General features: G+C 36.5%; 1 protein-coding gene across 6 annotated transcripts in view; it reads left to right on the forward strand.

Moving 5' to 3' along the window:
- The window catches only part of PARP11 (poly(ADP-ribose) polymerase family member 11), a 47,985-nt gene that overhangs the window by 17,740 nt on the left and 14,274 nt on the right, over nt 1-15,971 (forward strand). For 4 of the 6 annotated variants that reach the window (XM_012455898.2, XM_012455900.3, XM_012455899.2 and 1 more), the window contains exons 2-4: nt 9,145-9,273; nt 10,145-10,265; nt 12,890-12,965. In XM_012455898.2, coding sequence (XP_012311321.1) covers nt 9,145-9,273; nt 10,145-10,265; nt 12,890-12,965 — 326 coding nt within the window. Of the gene's footprint in view, nt 1-9,144; nt 9,274-10,144; nt 10,266-12,889; nt 12,966-15,971 lie in introns of those variants that run through there. The other 2 variants (XM_064377529.1, XM_012455902.2) reach the window with 2 other exon arrangements.

Below are 15,971 nucleotides of genomic sequence, written 5' to 3' on the forward strand. Positions count from 1 at the left end.
TACGGGTGTTTATTGCTATAAACTTCTCTTTTAGTACTGCTTTTGTTGTATCCCATAGATTTTAGTATTTTGTAGTTCCACTTTCATTTGCTTCAAGAAATTTTACATTTTCTTCTTAATTTCTTCATTGGCTAATTGGTCATTTTGGAGCATGTTGTTTAATTTCCATGTTTTTGTGTAGTTTCTAAAGTTCTTCCTTTCTTTGGTTTCTAGTTTCATTTTATTGTGGTCAGAAAAGATGATTTATATGATTTCTGCTTTTTAAAAATTATTTAGACTTTTTCTGGCCTAAGATATGGCCTATTCTGAAGAATATTTCATGTGTTGATGAAAAGAATGTGTATTCTTCAGCAATTGGGTGAAATGTTCTGTAAATGACAGGCCTGTTTGAGCTAGTGTGTAGTTTAAATCTGATGTGGTTTTTGTTGTTGTTGTTGTTTTTCTGTCTGGAAGTCCCTTACGTTTTTTTTTTTTTTTTAAGTCCCTTACTTTTACTGTATTACAGGATACCCCTCACTTTGTCTATTAACGTTTGTTTTATATACTTAAGATCTCTCTGGTGTTGAGTACATAAATATTTATAATTATTATATCCACTTGCCTAGTTGACCCCATTATCATTATTTATTGACCTTCTTTATTTACAGGCTATTCATTGTCTATTTTATCTGATATAAGTATAGCTACTCTGCTCTTCTTTGGTTTACAGTTGCATGGAATATCTTTATCCCTTCACTTTCAGTCTCATGTGCATCTTTATAGGTCAGGTGGGTTTCTTGTAGATAGCATATATTTGGATATTTGGATCTTGTTTGTTTGTTTTCCCCCATTCAGCTACTCTGTGCTCTTTAATTGAAGAAGTGAGTTCATTTTCATTTAGGGTTATTATTTATAAGGTTGTCCTACTAGTTCATCTTGTTGCTTATTTTCTGGTTGTTTTGTAACTGGTCTCTTCCTTTCTTACATCTTCCTTTCTGGTTAAGTGATTTTTCTCTGGTCGTTTGTTTTAACTCATTGCTTTTTATTTTTAGTGGGTCTATTATAGGTTTTTGCATTATGGTTACCACAAGACATACGAAAACATCTTATAGATACAACAAGTTATATTACAGAGAGATTAGAGATTCTCTGTAATTTAGCTGTTGAGTATCTTTTTTTTTACCCACTAGGCCTGCCTCCTTTTAAGAACTAGATGATGCCTTACACTCAGGTTTTTCTCAGCTGTAGTAAATAATTAGAACACCGCCCATGTTGAATGGGAGAGGTACCAAACAGGTTATCCTGGCAGCGTGGGAAGGCTGACTAGAGTTTTGTGCTTGGGAGACCTGTGGAATGAAGCTCCTACAGTGTGGTGTTGCTGAATAGCCGCTCTGATTTGGTGTCTCCTTTGACTGTTACAGAGCAGCTTCCAGGATTAGGGCCTGTAGTCCCATTTTACTCCTTTGTCTCTGACTGTTTTCAGGGATATTTCTCCCTTCAGATATTCCCAGTGCTTCCTATAGGTTGAGGCAGGGACAGGTCTCCTGTGAGGGAACCCAAGATGGTGGGAAAGCTGGTTGGCCACTTTAATCTCACTTTTTCCAGTGTAGAAACCATGAGCCACAGCAAAGTTTTCCATATGCTTGATGCTGGGCTGATTTTGTGGTGAGGCATCATGGGTAAGGAAATCTAATTCCCTCACTGTCTGCTCAGTATTTTTTCACTTCTCTGTGTCCTTGGGAACTGTCTCTCCTACATTATATTTGCGTTCTGGTGATAATCTTGGTGCTGTGTATTTGTTTTGGGGTTGCTGTAGGGGCAGGGAGTGAAGTCAGCTTTTTTCTGTGTCACCGTCTTGGAACTGGCAGTTCATGTATTGGTTTAGAATGGAGAAGTCAATAATTATACTTTTAAATTACTTACATAATTACCTGTACCAGCACACTTTTCTTTTTTATCCGTCATGGATTATTATTACTGCCTAGTATCATTTCAGCCTGATAAACTTCCTTTAGTATTTCTTGTAAAGAAGGTCTGCTAGCAATCAGTTCTCTCAGTTTTTGTAATTGTGGGAATATCTTTATTTCACCTTCATTTTTGTAAGATAGTTTTGCTAGTATAAGATTCTTGGTTGGTAGGTTGTTGTTTTTGTTTTTGTTTTTGTTTTTTTTGTTTTTACTTTTTCTACTTTGAGAATGTTGTCTTCTGCCTTTGGCCTCTAGGGTTTCTGATGATAAGTCAGCTGTTAATCTCATTAGGATTCTCTTATATGTGGTCAGTTGTTTCTCTCTTGCTGATTTAAAGATTTTGTTTGTCTTTGACTTTCAGCATTTTGACTTTGATGTGTCTGCATTGGATCTCTGTGTTTTTCCCTTTTGGAGTTTATTGAGCTTCTTGGATGTGTAGATATATACATACATATATATATATATACACACACACACACACACACACATACATACATGTGTATATATGTGTGTGTATATACATGTGTGTACGTGTGTGTGTGTGTTTATACAATTTAGAAATTTGGATAGTTTTACTTTCTTTAAAGTTTGTTTCTGTGCCTTTCTCACCTCTGCTTCTGATACTCCAGTTATTTATATGTTGGTGCACTTAATGGTATCCACATTTCTCTGATGCTCTGCTCATTTTTCAATTTTTTTCTTTCCTTGTATTACATCTGTTACATGATGTCTATTAATTTATGTTCACGTTGGCTGATATTTTCTTGGTTAAAAAATCTACTGAGCCTTTCTAGTAAGTTTTTCATTTTATTTACTATACTTTTCAACTCTAGAATTTCCATTTGGTTATTTTAAATTATTTCTCTCTTTATTGATATTACTTATTTGGTGAAACATTGTCATCATAATTTTCATTAACCTATTAAGCATGGTTTCATTTAGTTCTTTGAACATACTTGTAATAATTGCTTTGAAGTGTTTGTTTGCTTAGTGTACCATCTGTACCCCATTTAGAGGCAGCTTTTTTTGGTTTTCTCTGTGTGTTGATGACATCTTTATGGAGGTTTTTTTTTTTTTGTATGTCTCATAATTTTTTGTTGAAAACTGGATATTTTAGGTAACATAGCACCTTTGGATACTGATGCCTATTGTGGTTGTTTGTTTGGTTATTGGGTTATCTGTTTAATGACATAGCTGAACAAATTCTGTAAAGTCCAGTTTCCTCACAGTGTGTAGCTTCTGATATCCCTGCTCAGATTTTTCCCCATTGTTCTTAATCTCACCCTGACTACTTATATGGCATTTCTGGGTTGGCATAGACTATGTACTGGTCACAGGTTCTGCTGAAGTTCCCTTAGATAGTCAGATTTTTACCCTTAAATGTTAAATGTGTGTGTGACTTGGTGGCTGCTATTATATAGTTCAGGGAGTTTACATTGTTTTTTGGTCTTACATTTAGCCAGGTACTAGTAGCTTGGGAGTTTGTTCCTGAGAGGGCTCAACCTTGGGCATGTATACAGTATTCCAGATTGCCACGGATAATAATGCTGTTTCATTTAACCCAGGCTTCATAGGCATCGGCCCTGGGTCAGAGTAGCTTCTGTTAAGTTGTGTTTGATCAGAAGTTGTGATTAAGACCCTTATGCCAGTGAAATTTCTACTCTGTGTTGATGGGTATGTGTATAGCTTAGAGAATGTTTGCAAGACTGCCCCATGTCCTGCCCTGATCATTCCTGGGTGGATCCAGCTTAGTGTTTTTATACTGCTTTTCTGACTCCTCTGTGATCTAAGAGGGCTCTTGTTGGCTGTCTCTGGTTCTCTGCAGTAAACTTCTACTTGCTCTGCCATTCTGCTTGTATTGGAGCTGCTAGACTTTCTTAATTGTTTTTCATTAAGATCTCCACTGTTTTTCTTTTTTTTTGAGACAGAGTGTAGTTCTTGTCTTCCAGGCTGGAGTGCAATGGCGAGATCTCAGCTCACTGAAACCTCCGTTTCCTGGGTTCAAGTGATTCTCTTGTCTCAGCCTCCTGAGAAGCCGAGCTACAGATGCACACCACCACACCCGGCTAATTTTTTGTATTTTTAGTAGAGATGGGGTTTCACCGTTTTGGCCAGGCTGGTCTTGAACTGCTGGCCTCAGGTGACCTGCCCGCCTCAGCCTCCCAAAGTGCTGGGATTATAGGCGTGAGCCACTGCACCCGGCCCATAGTTTTCAATAGTGCCCTTAGGAATGGGGTCCTTCTCTCTGTTCCAAATAAAGTCAATCCTCTCAGGTGGAAATGTAGAGCTCTTTGTCCTGACATCCTATCTTTCCCCTTGAGCAAAATCTTCATGCCACTGCACCTGGAGCTGAAGGTGAGAGCCTTCTTTTCCCAGAGTAACACTCCATTCTTAGAGTGGGCACTGGGGTTGTGGCAGCTGCACTTGGTCATCTTAGCTGCCTGCTCCTGGCACAAAACCTCTACTCTGGGAGCAGGTTGGGGTGGTGGCAGTTAGGGCCAATATTCTCAGCCTGCTGTACATGGAATAGAACTTCCACCTTTTGAATGTGGGCTGGATAGGGGAAGAGAGACCGGTCCTCTGTATCACCTCTCCAGAACAGGTCTTCTGCATCTCTGGGCTAAAGGAGAGGGGAAACACCAGCAGCTTGCCCCTCTCAGGGTAAAACTAGCCACAGTCTGGGAGCCTGAGGGAGAGGGAGCCCTCTGCCTGTCTTTTGGCTACATGTACCACATAACAAAGACCTGGTAGGATGTGGGGAATGGTACACTTTGTAACTCAAATGCCACAGACTCTAACTTGTTCTGAGATTTAGTAAATTTTCTTGAATGAATATTTCTCCACTTTCTGTATGCCCTCAGTATACTTTCCAGAGACTTTAAACGTTTGTTTTTTTAAAAACAATTTTCAGCAGTTTTTAATTTTTAATTAATTAATTGATTTTTGTGAGACAGGGTCCTGCTCTGTTGCCCAAGCTGAAGTGCAGTGGCATGATCTTAGCTCACTGCAGCCTCAAACTCCTAGGCTCTAGTAGTCTTTCCGTCTCAGCCTCTCAAATGGCTAGGACTACAAGCACACATTAGCATGCCTGAGTACTTTTTTTTTTTTTTTTTTTTGTAGAAATGGAGTCTCACTACGTTGTCTAGGCTTGCCTCAAACTCCTGGCCTCATGTAGTCCTCCCTTCTCAGTGTCACAAAGCCCTGGGATTATAGGTGTGAGCCACCACGTCCATCTTACTAGTTTTTAAAATGTAATTTTGCCAGTTCCACTGAGCTCCTTCTGTCATTCTGGAAGTTCTTGTTCATTTTAAAGCTTTTAAGATCAGGTTTGGGATCTTCTTTATATGTAGAGGCAAGGAAGTTTTTATTACCAAATATGATTTCCTCAAGATATTCTACTCATGCTAACAAAATAAATTATACTGTGTTATAGTCTAAAATTTATATCAGAAAACTTGAAACCAGTCTGGAAGGCAGCATTATTTCCCTCATATAGACCAGGATTTTGACTTTAAACTCATTTTCTGCACAGGTTTTCAATTTGTTGATCCAGACTGACTATTCCCAGGCTCTGTAAATAAAGATTCTCTTTGTAGCAGATAACATTACAGACAGGCTCTATCAGCATATCCATTGCCCTTGAAACTTTACAGAATGCTTTGCCACTTTGTACTAGATTTTTTTTCTTTCCCTACTTGCTTCCAATTATAAACAGGAAAATCAGACAGAATATGTCATTGTAACTGCACAAGTTAATTCATCTAACATTACTTCATGACAGATAACTGGTGCATATTCTTTTTATTATCTATAAATGTGTCCTAACCTAGAGCCATTATTACTATGGTTGCAATATCTTAAAGTATTAATTTAAAATTGACTTAACTCTTTGAGTGTAATTATGCAAAATGGCCATTTCTTTGGAGAGAAAACCTACTGTAGAAAATTGTCATGTTTAATCTTATAAAATCCATCTTTTGAAAGAAAGCCAGAGCATCAGTGAAGCAGAGCAATTAAATTAAATGTTAACAACATAGGAGAGGAGAAATAACTGTCCCTGTGTGAAAATGAGGCATTGGGGCTTGGAAACTTAGGGAAGAACTGATGCTCAGGAGGCCTTGGGTGTTTCTTTTGTCTTCTCTATGCTGCCGGCTATGATTCTAGACAAAAAAATTGTATTATTCTCTGCTTTGTTTTTCTTCCTGACTTTAATTGGAAAAGAATCACTTATCTCTCCTGCACATTAAGTTGTGGAGGAAAAAAATAGTGTAAATTGGTGAGGAATTTTATAAGATTTGAAATGCTTCAGGAATGTTCAGTACAATGGTATCTGTCTATAATGCTGTCCTCTCTAAAATTGTGACAAATATAAGATGAGTCTGTCCTAGGTCCCACTGAAAGCTATTTATAACAGGAAGTTCTGAAAAGATGTTGCTGAAACGCTTTCATTTATAACCTGGCCCAAAGCAAAGTCTTAGGTAAGATGTTTTATAGCAGAGCACACATGTTACATGTATGCTGTATTAAAGGAACTTTTCTATTTTCCATTCTCTTTTCTAATAGAGAAAAGATAGAACTCATAAGGCAAATATTTTTCTTAACTATTAGCTCCAATCTCATTCTTCCAATTTTCTGGTTATTTTCAGAAGAAAAACAAAATTTAGGTCACATTTACTTTCTTTCTCTCTTTCTCACTGTTAAATGGCCAAATGAAATGAACATTAATAGAAAAAAGCAGCAGGAATTGTGAATAGGTTACTGGACAGTTGATCTTAAAATTTAAATCATTGTCTTTATTATATGGTTAAAATATATAAGGTAAATAGTGGGTCCTAAACCAGAAGGCTTTGATCCTAGGGTATGCTATTTTTCATTTCTTAGAAGCCAGTCACATTTAAAACATGAAGGAAAAAATGAGAAATAATCATAAAGCATTGCTTGAATTTCCAAACATACATAAAAAATAACAAACCCAACCAGGCTCGGTGGCTCACACCTGTAATCCCAGCATTTTGGGAGGCCGAGGCAGGCAGATCATGAGGTCAAAAGATCAGGACTATCCTGGCCAACGTGGTGAAACCCTGTCTCTACTAAAAATACAAAAAAATTAGCTGAGTGTGGTGGTGCATGCCTTTAGTCCCAGCTACTGGGGACACTGAGGCAGGAGAATTGCTTGAACCTGGGAGTTGGAGGTTGCAGTGAGCCAAGATCACACCACTGCACTCCAGCCTGGCGACAGAGTGAGACTCCGTCTCAAAAAAAAAAAACCAAAAAAAACCAAAAAAAAACCCTTCATTGAGCTCAGGCACTGTACTTGGTACTTTACTGCATTGTCTCATTCATTTATAACAATAACCTAATGAGGAAGGAGTCTGTCATTTTTCATTTTGTGATGAGCCAGCTGTGGCCTAGACAAGGTAATAGAAACTTATTCCAGGCTACTACAGCTTCTAAAAATAGGATGTATGTTTTAAATGATGAAATTAAAAGGCAAATATTTTCTGAATTACCCAGTAGTACATATTCTTTGTTAAAAAAAATCAGTGATACAGGAAATCAAATTTGTAACAAATTAACAATAACTCTCTATGTTTTTATATGTGTATAATTATACACACGCAAAGGAAGAGTGAGAGAGAGAAAGAGAACTGAAAAGATATGCAGTGAAATGATAGCATTGGTTAACCCTGGAGAAGAAAGGTGAGAGGTACCAGGAATGGAAGTGGTGGTTAAAAAAGTCTTTAGCTTTATTTTGAATGTTCTGATTTTTTGCAAGGAGAGTATTTTTATGTAGTAGTTGTATAAAGTTAATAATTTTAAAACCCTTAAAGAATGAGGACAGGAAGCCAAATTCCAGATTAAGTTTAATTTTCTTTGACCAGCCTCTTTGTCTCCCCTCTAGAGAACTTCTTCATTACAATACCCAACCAAGAATGTTTAAAACTTTTCAGAGATAATGCATACATGTGTTAATCGGTATAGTTAAAATTATGGACTCATTGGTAATGAAGTATAAGACGGTATATGATGGTTGCTAAGTGCATAGATCCTGAAACTAGGGTGTCTGGGTTTAAATCTTGACTTCCTCTTCATATGACCTCTCTATGCCTTCCTTTCCTCATTTATAAATTTGTGGTACTGGTAGTACCTACCTCTAGGTTGTTGTGAGACCTAAATGAGTTATCATCTGTATAGTACTTAGAACAGTAGTTGGCACATAGTAAGTCATATAAAGGTTACTATTATTATTATTTTAACTGACACTTAGAAAAAATGATGGTAAATTATTATATATATCCAGACTTTTTTCTATGTATGTGTGTAAACATTTACATACATACACTTACACAGACACACACACATACATTCACAGGGGTAAGTATATTTTTATTAAAATTGGATTATGCTGTTTTTATTTTTTGTAATCCTTTACCCTCAACACCATATAAATATCTTTTTGACTGGGTGCGGTGGCTCATGTCTGTAATTCCAGCACTTTGGGAGGCTGAGGCGGGTGGATCACAAGGTCAGGAGATCAGACCATCCAAGACCATCCTGGGTAACATGGTGAAACCCCGTCTCTACTAAAAATACAAAAAATTAGCCGGGTGTGGTGGTACACACCTGTAGTTGCAGCTACTGGGGAGACTGAGGCAGGAGAATTGCTTCAACCTGGGAGGTGGAGATTGCAATGAGCCGAGATCCCGCCACTGCACTCCAGCCTGGGCAACAGAGTGAGACATCATCTCAAGAAAGAAAAAAAAAATCTTTCTATGCCATTGAATGAAATAATGACTGTTTAAAATAAAAATTCCATGCATTTGGTCTTAACTAGTGTGATGGCATGGATCCTTTTGACCAAATACAGAACATAAGATAAAATAGAAATTGCTTAGGGCTATGCTTAAAACCTGAAGTGCTTATTGATGTTGACATAGCTTACTTGAATGGTTGAATAGATATTGGTATATTCTACCTAAGATTATTATTATTTGCCTAAATTGTTAAGCAGTGATGTTCAGCATTTTAAATGTCTACCTTCAGAGCCAATATGCAAGATAGAAAGCTGTTTTGAAAGTGTCATGGATGGATAGACACTTGAATACCACTCTTTGTAAAGAAGTAAAATGATCTGTAAAAAATATACTTGTTATTAATAGAATTATTTATTTTTCTTCACCTCTTTCTGGCTTTTCAGGAGATGTTTCACCAAGCAGAAGAATTCTTACCTAAAACAACAAACAATGAAGTGGATGACATGGACACGTCAGATACCCAGTGGGGCTGGTTTTACTTGGCAGAATGTGGGAAGTGGCACATGTTTCAGGTATCTCCTTTCCTTGAATTTAGCAGAAGCGTTTTTGATTCACTTAGCTAGCATCACCTTGCTGATATATGTAAAATGAGTATAAATATAGAACTTGAAGTCAAACCTTAAGAAAATCAAATCATTTAACTAAAAGAAAAGTTAGAAATTCTCCTAGTCTTTTTCCTTTTCTTTCTCCCAGGTTTTTACAATCATGTATTTAGAAGAAACAGTATGTGTTTACTGTGTGTACAGAGGGTGAATGTGACTGAGAGTTGCATAGTGTCAGTACATCTGAGCAACTCCAAGTTTGATTTGGTGAACAAAGAGAAAGGGAAGAACAAATCCATATTAAACACTTCTGTATGCCAGGTATTATGTTAGGTGTTGTACATTTATTTTCTCCCTTATCCTCACAATAACTTGGAAGCAGATGTTAACATTCTGTCTTACAGTCAAGGAAAGTGAAACTCAGAAAAGAAAGTTGACATAATTTGTCAAGGGTCACACAGCTAGTTAAACTGAGATTTGAATCTGTACTCAAAACCCGTAGTCTTTTTTTAACTCTACTAAACTATATATAAAGATTTAATTTGAGCCACTTAGAAAGTATAATTATTGGAATAATCTGTAAAAATTGTAATTATCTGGAAAAGACTATATCCAGTTATTGAACGGAACTATAACCAGTTGTTTCTCCACTGGAGATCCTTAAACCGTTTTCAGTATGCTGGCTTAGTTGTGATCCTCCCTGTGTGTTGGGAACAGAACAGGTGATTAGTAAGTTTCCCTTGTCCCTCCATTCCCTGTCTCTATGACCACAGTACCACCTCTGTGGGAAAGTCATTAATGTGAACAGCTGGTAAATGAAACTTTCTGGTTTGTCTTAAAGCCGGATACCAACAGTCAGTGTTCAGTTAGCAGTGAAGATATCGAAAAAAGCTTCAAAGCAAACCCTTGTGGCTCCATTTCTTTTACTACTTCCAAATTCAGCTACAAGATAGACTTTGCAGGTATGTTTTTTTCCCTAATAGTTGTGTGTTTTTAGTATATTGATATGATAAAATCTTCAGCTCTGAAGGTCAGGATTAGTTGATATATTTGCAGACAGTGAAGTATGTCTTTTTTGTTATATACAAAAATACCTCTATAAAACTTCAATTTCTTGAGCAACATTACCTTTTATAAGAGGTGTGTTTATATGTTTATATATATTAATATATGTGAAGATTGTCATATATTTGAAGTGCATTTGATGCTTGCCTTCTAAGGAATGCAAAACACTGTATCAGTTGTTTTATTAAATGTCCCAGCAGTCTTTTGAAATAGGTAAGAACCTTTTTACTTTAAGGATCAAATTGAGATGTTAAGTGAGAAGGTCATAGGTAGCTGGCAATAGTTTCAAGAACAAGTTTTAGCTGAATGACCTTTCTCTTGGTGTCTTTGCCAGAAAATGATTTCTTTAATGGACATTGCCTTCTGCCATTTTCTGATTTATTTGGCTCGCTCACAGATTAACCAGATAATCTGGAAATCAGCCCCACTTTGGATTCCATCTGTGATATATATGGACATGTTTTGGGGTATCCCATGAAAAACCTGATGAACCGAGCTCCTCAAGTTTCAAGTTGCTGGTTTCAGCTATTTATTGCTTAGAGGCAAACAAGACCTAAATGGGAGGCTTTCTTAATAAAAGTGCATTTTAGTTGCTACACATCTTAATCCTTTAGCTGCTCTTTCCTAGTTCCTGTGAGTAGTGTGTTTATGACAGTGTTGGTAGTGTATTGTGGCTGGGTAGTGTGGTGAAACGTTAGGAAATTCCTTTGGATGAGCCAAGGCCCCGAAACAGTGAAGGAGATTTGTCCAGTAAGGGGCTGATGCAGCCAAATATGTAATAATTATTATCCCACCACAGTTGTTTTTCTTGCCTTTTTTTTTTTTTTCAATTATCAAGAGTTAAAAACCATTAGGGCTGGGTACGGTGCCTCACACCTATAATCCCAGCACTTTGGGAGGCCAAGCGGGCAGATCACGAGGTGAAGAGATCGAGACCATCCTGGCCAACATAGTGAAACCCCATCTTTACTAAAAATACAAAACTTAGCTGGGTGTGGTGGCACATGCGTGTAGTCCCAGCTACTCGGGAGGCTGAGGCAGGAGAATCGCTTGAACCCAGGAGGCAGAGGTTGCAGTGAGCCGAGATCGCACAACTGCACTCCAACCTGGTGACAGAGCAAGACTCCGTCTCAAAAACAAACAAACCAACCCATAGTTTTTAAAGCAAGATTCAAGAGGCCCTGACATTTGTCCCTTTGCTACAGTCTAGACAGAAGGTGTCTGGCAGGCATTTTTAGCCATGTGTACAAGTGTTGTTTTTGAGGCAGAACTGAAACAAAGTGATATGCACAGACACCAGGCCTCATGTAGAGGGTGAAATATATCAAAAGATTTGGTAGATAATTCAGCAAGCCACATGTTTCTGAAAGATATCTTTTAGTAGACTACACTTTTTGGAAACTTGCTCTCAGAAAATTGTTTATTAAAAATATTGTTATTGAGGAATAGAAGTTACATATACTAATAACTTGAGTTCCCCAACCCTCTGTGTAATGATCCTGTTTCAAAGATGTAGGTATTAGCATTTCCCATGTACTCTTTGCAGTTATTAGCTCCAGCCATTCTGCCACTAGCCAACTCAGATTCTCTCCTTAAAAAGGGTGAAAAGTAAACTCAAAATGAGATGGTCCAAGCAGATGGCATCACAGGTCTTGCTCCATATGCTGAGGTGATCTTACTTTTTCCCTGAACAGTGGTAAATCCAGTATGTGTAGAGTTTAGGAGAACACAGAATGGATAGAACACGCTTTATACTAGCATTGGCCTGGGTAGGTAAACCTATTCACTCTGAAATGGAATGATGTCAATTAGATGAGATAAACTGACTAGAATCTTACATTAAGAATCACTATTTAACTTTGGGGAATGAAGAAATGGACCTGGTAAATATTGCCATGACTGAGGCATGGGTGAAAGAGTAAAATGATAGCTTTAAGTAATTAGTCTCTTATCACTAGAATATTTTTATATAAGTTCTTGTACTGGGCCTAGCCAGGTTTTCTGTTTTTTCAGTTTAGGAGAGAAATCAAGAAATGTAGAAGTTTTTTGAAATTCTCTGAGTTGTGCAAGTTTTATAATGGTGAAAATTTTATCATTTCCAAAATTTTTGGAGACATGAAAGTACATTTTTCTACTTATTAAGCCAACTACATTTAATACTGTAATCTCTCTCTTTCTAGTACTCTTAGCTTTCCTAAGTTTAGAACTCTTCTATTTTAGTGTTTGTTTAACCTAAGTGTGATACAGAAAGGGAATAGACTGTGCATACTGAGCAGTGGATGAAATTAGCGTCTTTGTATGTGAGCTTAGATCAAGCAATGAAGTCTGTGCTTCCTTGAATAGCACCTTCACAATGTGATACATAGCTATATGGTAAAATATCCATTATATACTATGCTTGCCAGCTACTCCCAAAGCACCATGATTTCTGATCATCACATAGCGTGGCTACTAATCTTCATGACACTTTATAGCACAGTGTGTTTTTATCACTTATCTAGTATCTTATCTTTGTATACAGAAATGAAGCAAATGAATCTCACCACTGGAAAGCAGCGCTTAATAAAAAGAGCCCCCTTTTCTATCAGTGCTTTCAGGTATGGTAAAGAGAATAGGGGTAGAAAAAAGAGTGGGGTTTCTCTTTCTTGCTATTGGACAGAAAAACAAATAGACTGAAAATATTTTGGTAGGTCATTTAATAATATTGATCTTTTAAATATTAAAACTCATTTGTTGACAAAATAGCAACATTATTATTTTCTCTAATTGCTTTCTTTCCTGTTATCCTTTTCTTTTCTTCTTGTATATTTGTATTTTTTAATTCTTTAGAACGCTTTGCATGATAGTTACAAAATGCATGGTCTCTACTCTAAATTCATAAAATAACTCACTGAGATAAGTTTGAATTGTTAACTTGGAAATACTCTCTCAGAGCCATCGATTATTGGGGCTATAAGTCCTAGGTATTGTCCACTGTGTTTCCACCTCCATTGATCTCCATTGGTCAACTCCTAGAAGTAATTTCAAATTTGTAGAGACTGAAGGAGACCTAAGGAAGATGGTAGAACAATGGCCAACAGTACTGCTTTCTGTTTCCTGGAAATCGGTTACAAATTTTCTTTTTTGCTTTCTCTGGCCATGAGTAGTCTGAAAAAGGAGGTATAAATGTTAGAAGACAGTAAATATTTATTATTCATGTGAATGGACTTGAAGGAAAAAATCTTAAAGCATGTCCCCTATTTTCTACAATGATTCCTCAAGCAAGTATTGGAATTCTTTTTGTTCAAATAATTTAAAATGAAACTGAAAAAAAAAAAAGGTAGCATGTGAATTGCAGAGAATGCCTATTGGCTCCTTCCAAGGAGATTTTTGAAAGGATTAAAGAAGGAAATATTTTAAGTTTCTTCAGTTTGTTTCTTAAGACTTTTGGTTTTATTTTAGCATTTATTTTGGTTTTATTTTAGCATCATGATTTAAAAGTTATTCCAAGTACTTATATAATGAATGAATAGTACTTCTATGGAATATAGAGAATAGTACTTTTTTATTAGCTACATCATATTCACATTCTTTAGTACAAAGAATATAATAAAAGAATTACTTATCTTCAGAAAGTATTTAATCTAGGAGAAAGAATGAAAAATGAGACATAATAATGGAAGATGTTATTGTAATTGTACATTATATCTGCTATGCTTTGGTGGAGGCAAAAAGCACGATGGGCTCAAACACTTTGTTCTGTCACAGACTGTACAAACCATAGAACAAAGGCAGGACAAGGAGAGAATTAAGCAGAATGGAAGGCTATAAGCAAGATAATAATAAAAGGAGAGGACTGTTTAAGTAAGATACAATAGGGTGTTGAAGGTCAATAGGTGCTGATATAGAAATATTTATTTGCTGTGGGAATACAGTGAGCATTTATTACATGCAAGGTAAATAATACATGCTTCCTATTGGCAAAGAGTTATTTAAGGCTGTTGGCTGCATAAAAACTAAAAAAAAAAAATTTGGTCATAGCTAAAAGATACTTTAGGCCAAGTATGTTTTAGGTATTTTTTTTCCTCACAAAAAATTGGGAAAATATTTTAATTCATTGTTATAGTTGAAGGGCTATTCTCCATAGTATATGAAGCACCTTTAGGACTCAATAGAAGATCAACAAGGGCAAATAATTTGAAGAGTTCATACAACTTCACTCATAATCAGAGAAAAACAAATTAATACCAGACTGATTTTTACTATCAGAGTGACTAAAATTCAAAAGTTTGATAACATACCTTTTTGGAGTGGTTGTGGGAAAATACGCATTTTCTGTATTTCTGGTGAGAATGTCAGTAGGTACGTTCAAAGACAGCATTTGGTTGGTATCTTAAAATCATGAAAAAATATATTCTTTGACTCAGAAATTCTATTTCAAATATGTTATTTGACAGACAAGTTGACATAGAATATGACAGATGAACAAATATGTTTCTCCAACATTCTTTTTTTTTTTTTTTTTGAGATGGAGTCTTACTCTGTCGCCTAGGCTGGAGTGCAGTGGCACCATCTCGGCTCAATGAAACCTCTGCCTCCTGGGTTCAAGCAATTCTCCTGTCTCAGCCTCTCAAGTAGTTAGGATTACAGATGCACGCTGCAATGCCTGGCTAATATTTTGTGTTTCTGTAGAGACAGGGTTTTGCTGTGTTGCCCAGGCTGGTCTTGAACTCCTGAGCTCGGGTAATCCACCTGCCTCTGCCTCCCAAAGTGCTGGGATTACAGGCATGAGTCACCGTGCCCGGCCAGCATTCTTAATACTGTAACAAAAAGTTGGAGACAAGCTAAATATCATTAGGGGAGTAGTTAAATAAATTATGGCATATCCATACAGTGGAATTCTGTGCATCTGTAAAATAGAAGGCATTCACTCATTCAGTACCTATTGAGTGTATACTATATGCCAGGCTCTGTTGTAAGCACTAGGAATAATGCCTATTGAATATTGTATATTAAATAAAATCAAAACTCCTCAACCATTCATTCAGCGTTCTCCAAGATCTAACTCAAACCTAAACCTTTCTCTGTTAATTGCCCACTATTCTCTCCAATGGTTCACTAACTTCAAGGGTTATTAGGACAGTCAGTTGGCGAATCTTAAAAACTATCAAACATGTTCAAGCCACTGGAAATGAATACAGGAAAAAAAGGATATACTATTACAGAAAGATCTCTAAGAATCTATTAAGTAAAAAACCCCAAAAAATGGTACAATAAATATATGCTTGATGCTACCATTTGTGTGAGGAAAAAGCTTGGCTTGTATTAACCTAAAGAAGCTCTGGAAGAATACCCAAAAGACTAAAATAATAATTACCAGGAGCTGAGGCAAAAAGTGAGACTTGGACATACCAGGGACTGGAGTGGGAGGAAAACTCACTGTGTATTTCTTTATACCTATTAATTTTTAAATAACATATTTAATTTTTTCATTAAAATAAATTGAAAAAAGTAAACTGAAGATCGGTTTGAAATTTATTAATTTCTTTAGTAAGCTGCAGTCACTGGAGAGGATTGGTGTGTCCTTTTCAGCCTTTTGCTATTAAATCCTACAATGTCCCTGT

Source organism: Aotus nancymaae, unplaced genomic scaffold (assembly GCF_030222135.1).
Source record: "Aotus nancymaae isolate 86718 unplaced genomic scaffold, 86718_ANA_hifiasm-v0.15.2.pri h1tg000016l, whole genome shotgun sequence".
Taxonomy (NCBI): Eukaryota; Metazoa; Chordata; class Mammalia; order Primates; family Aotidae; genus Aotus; species Aotus nancymaae.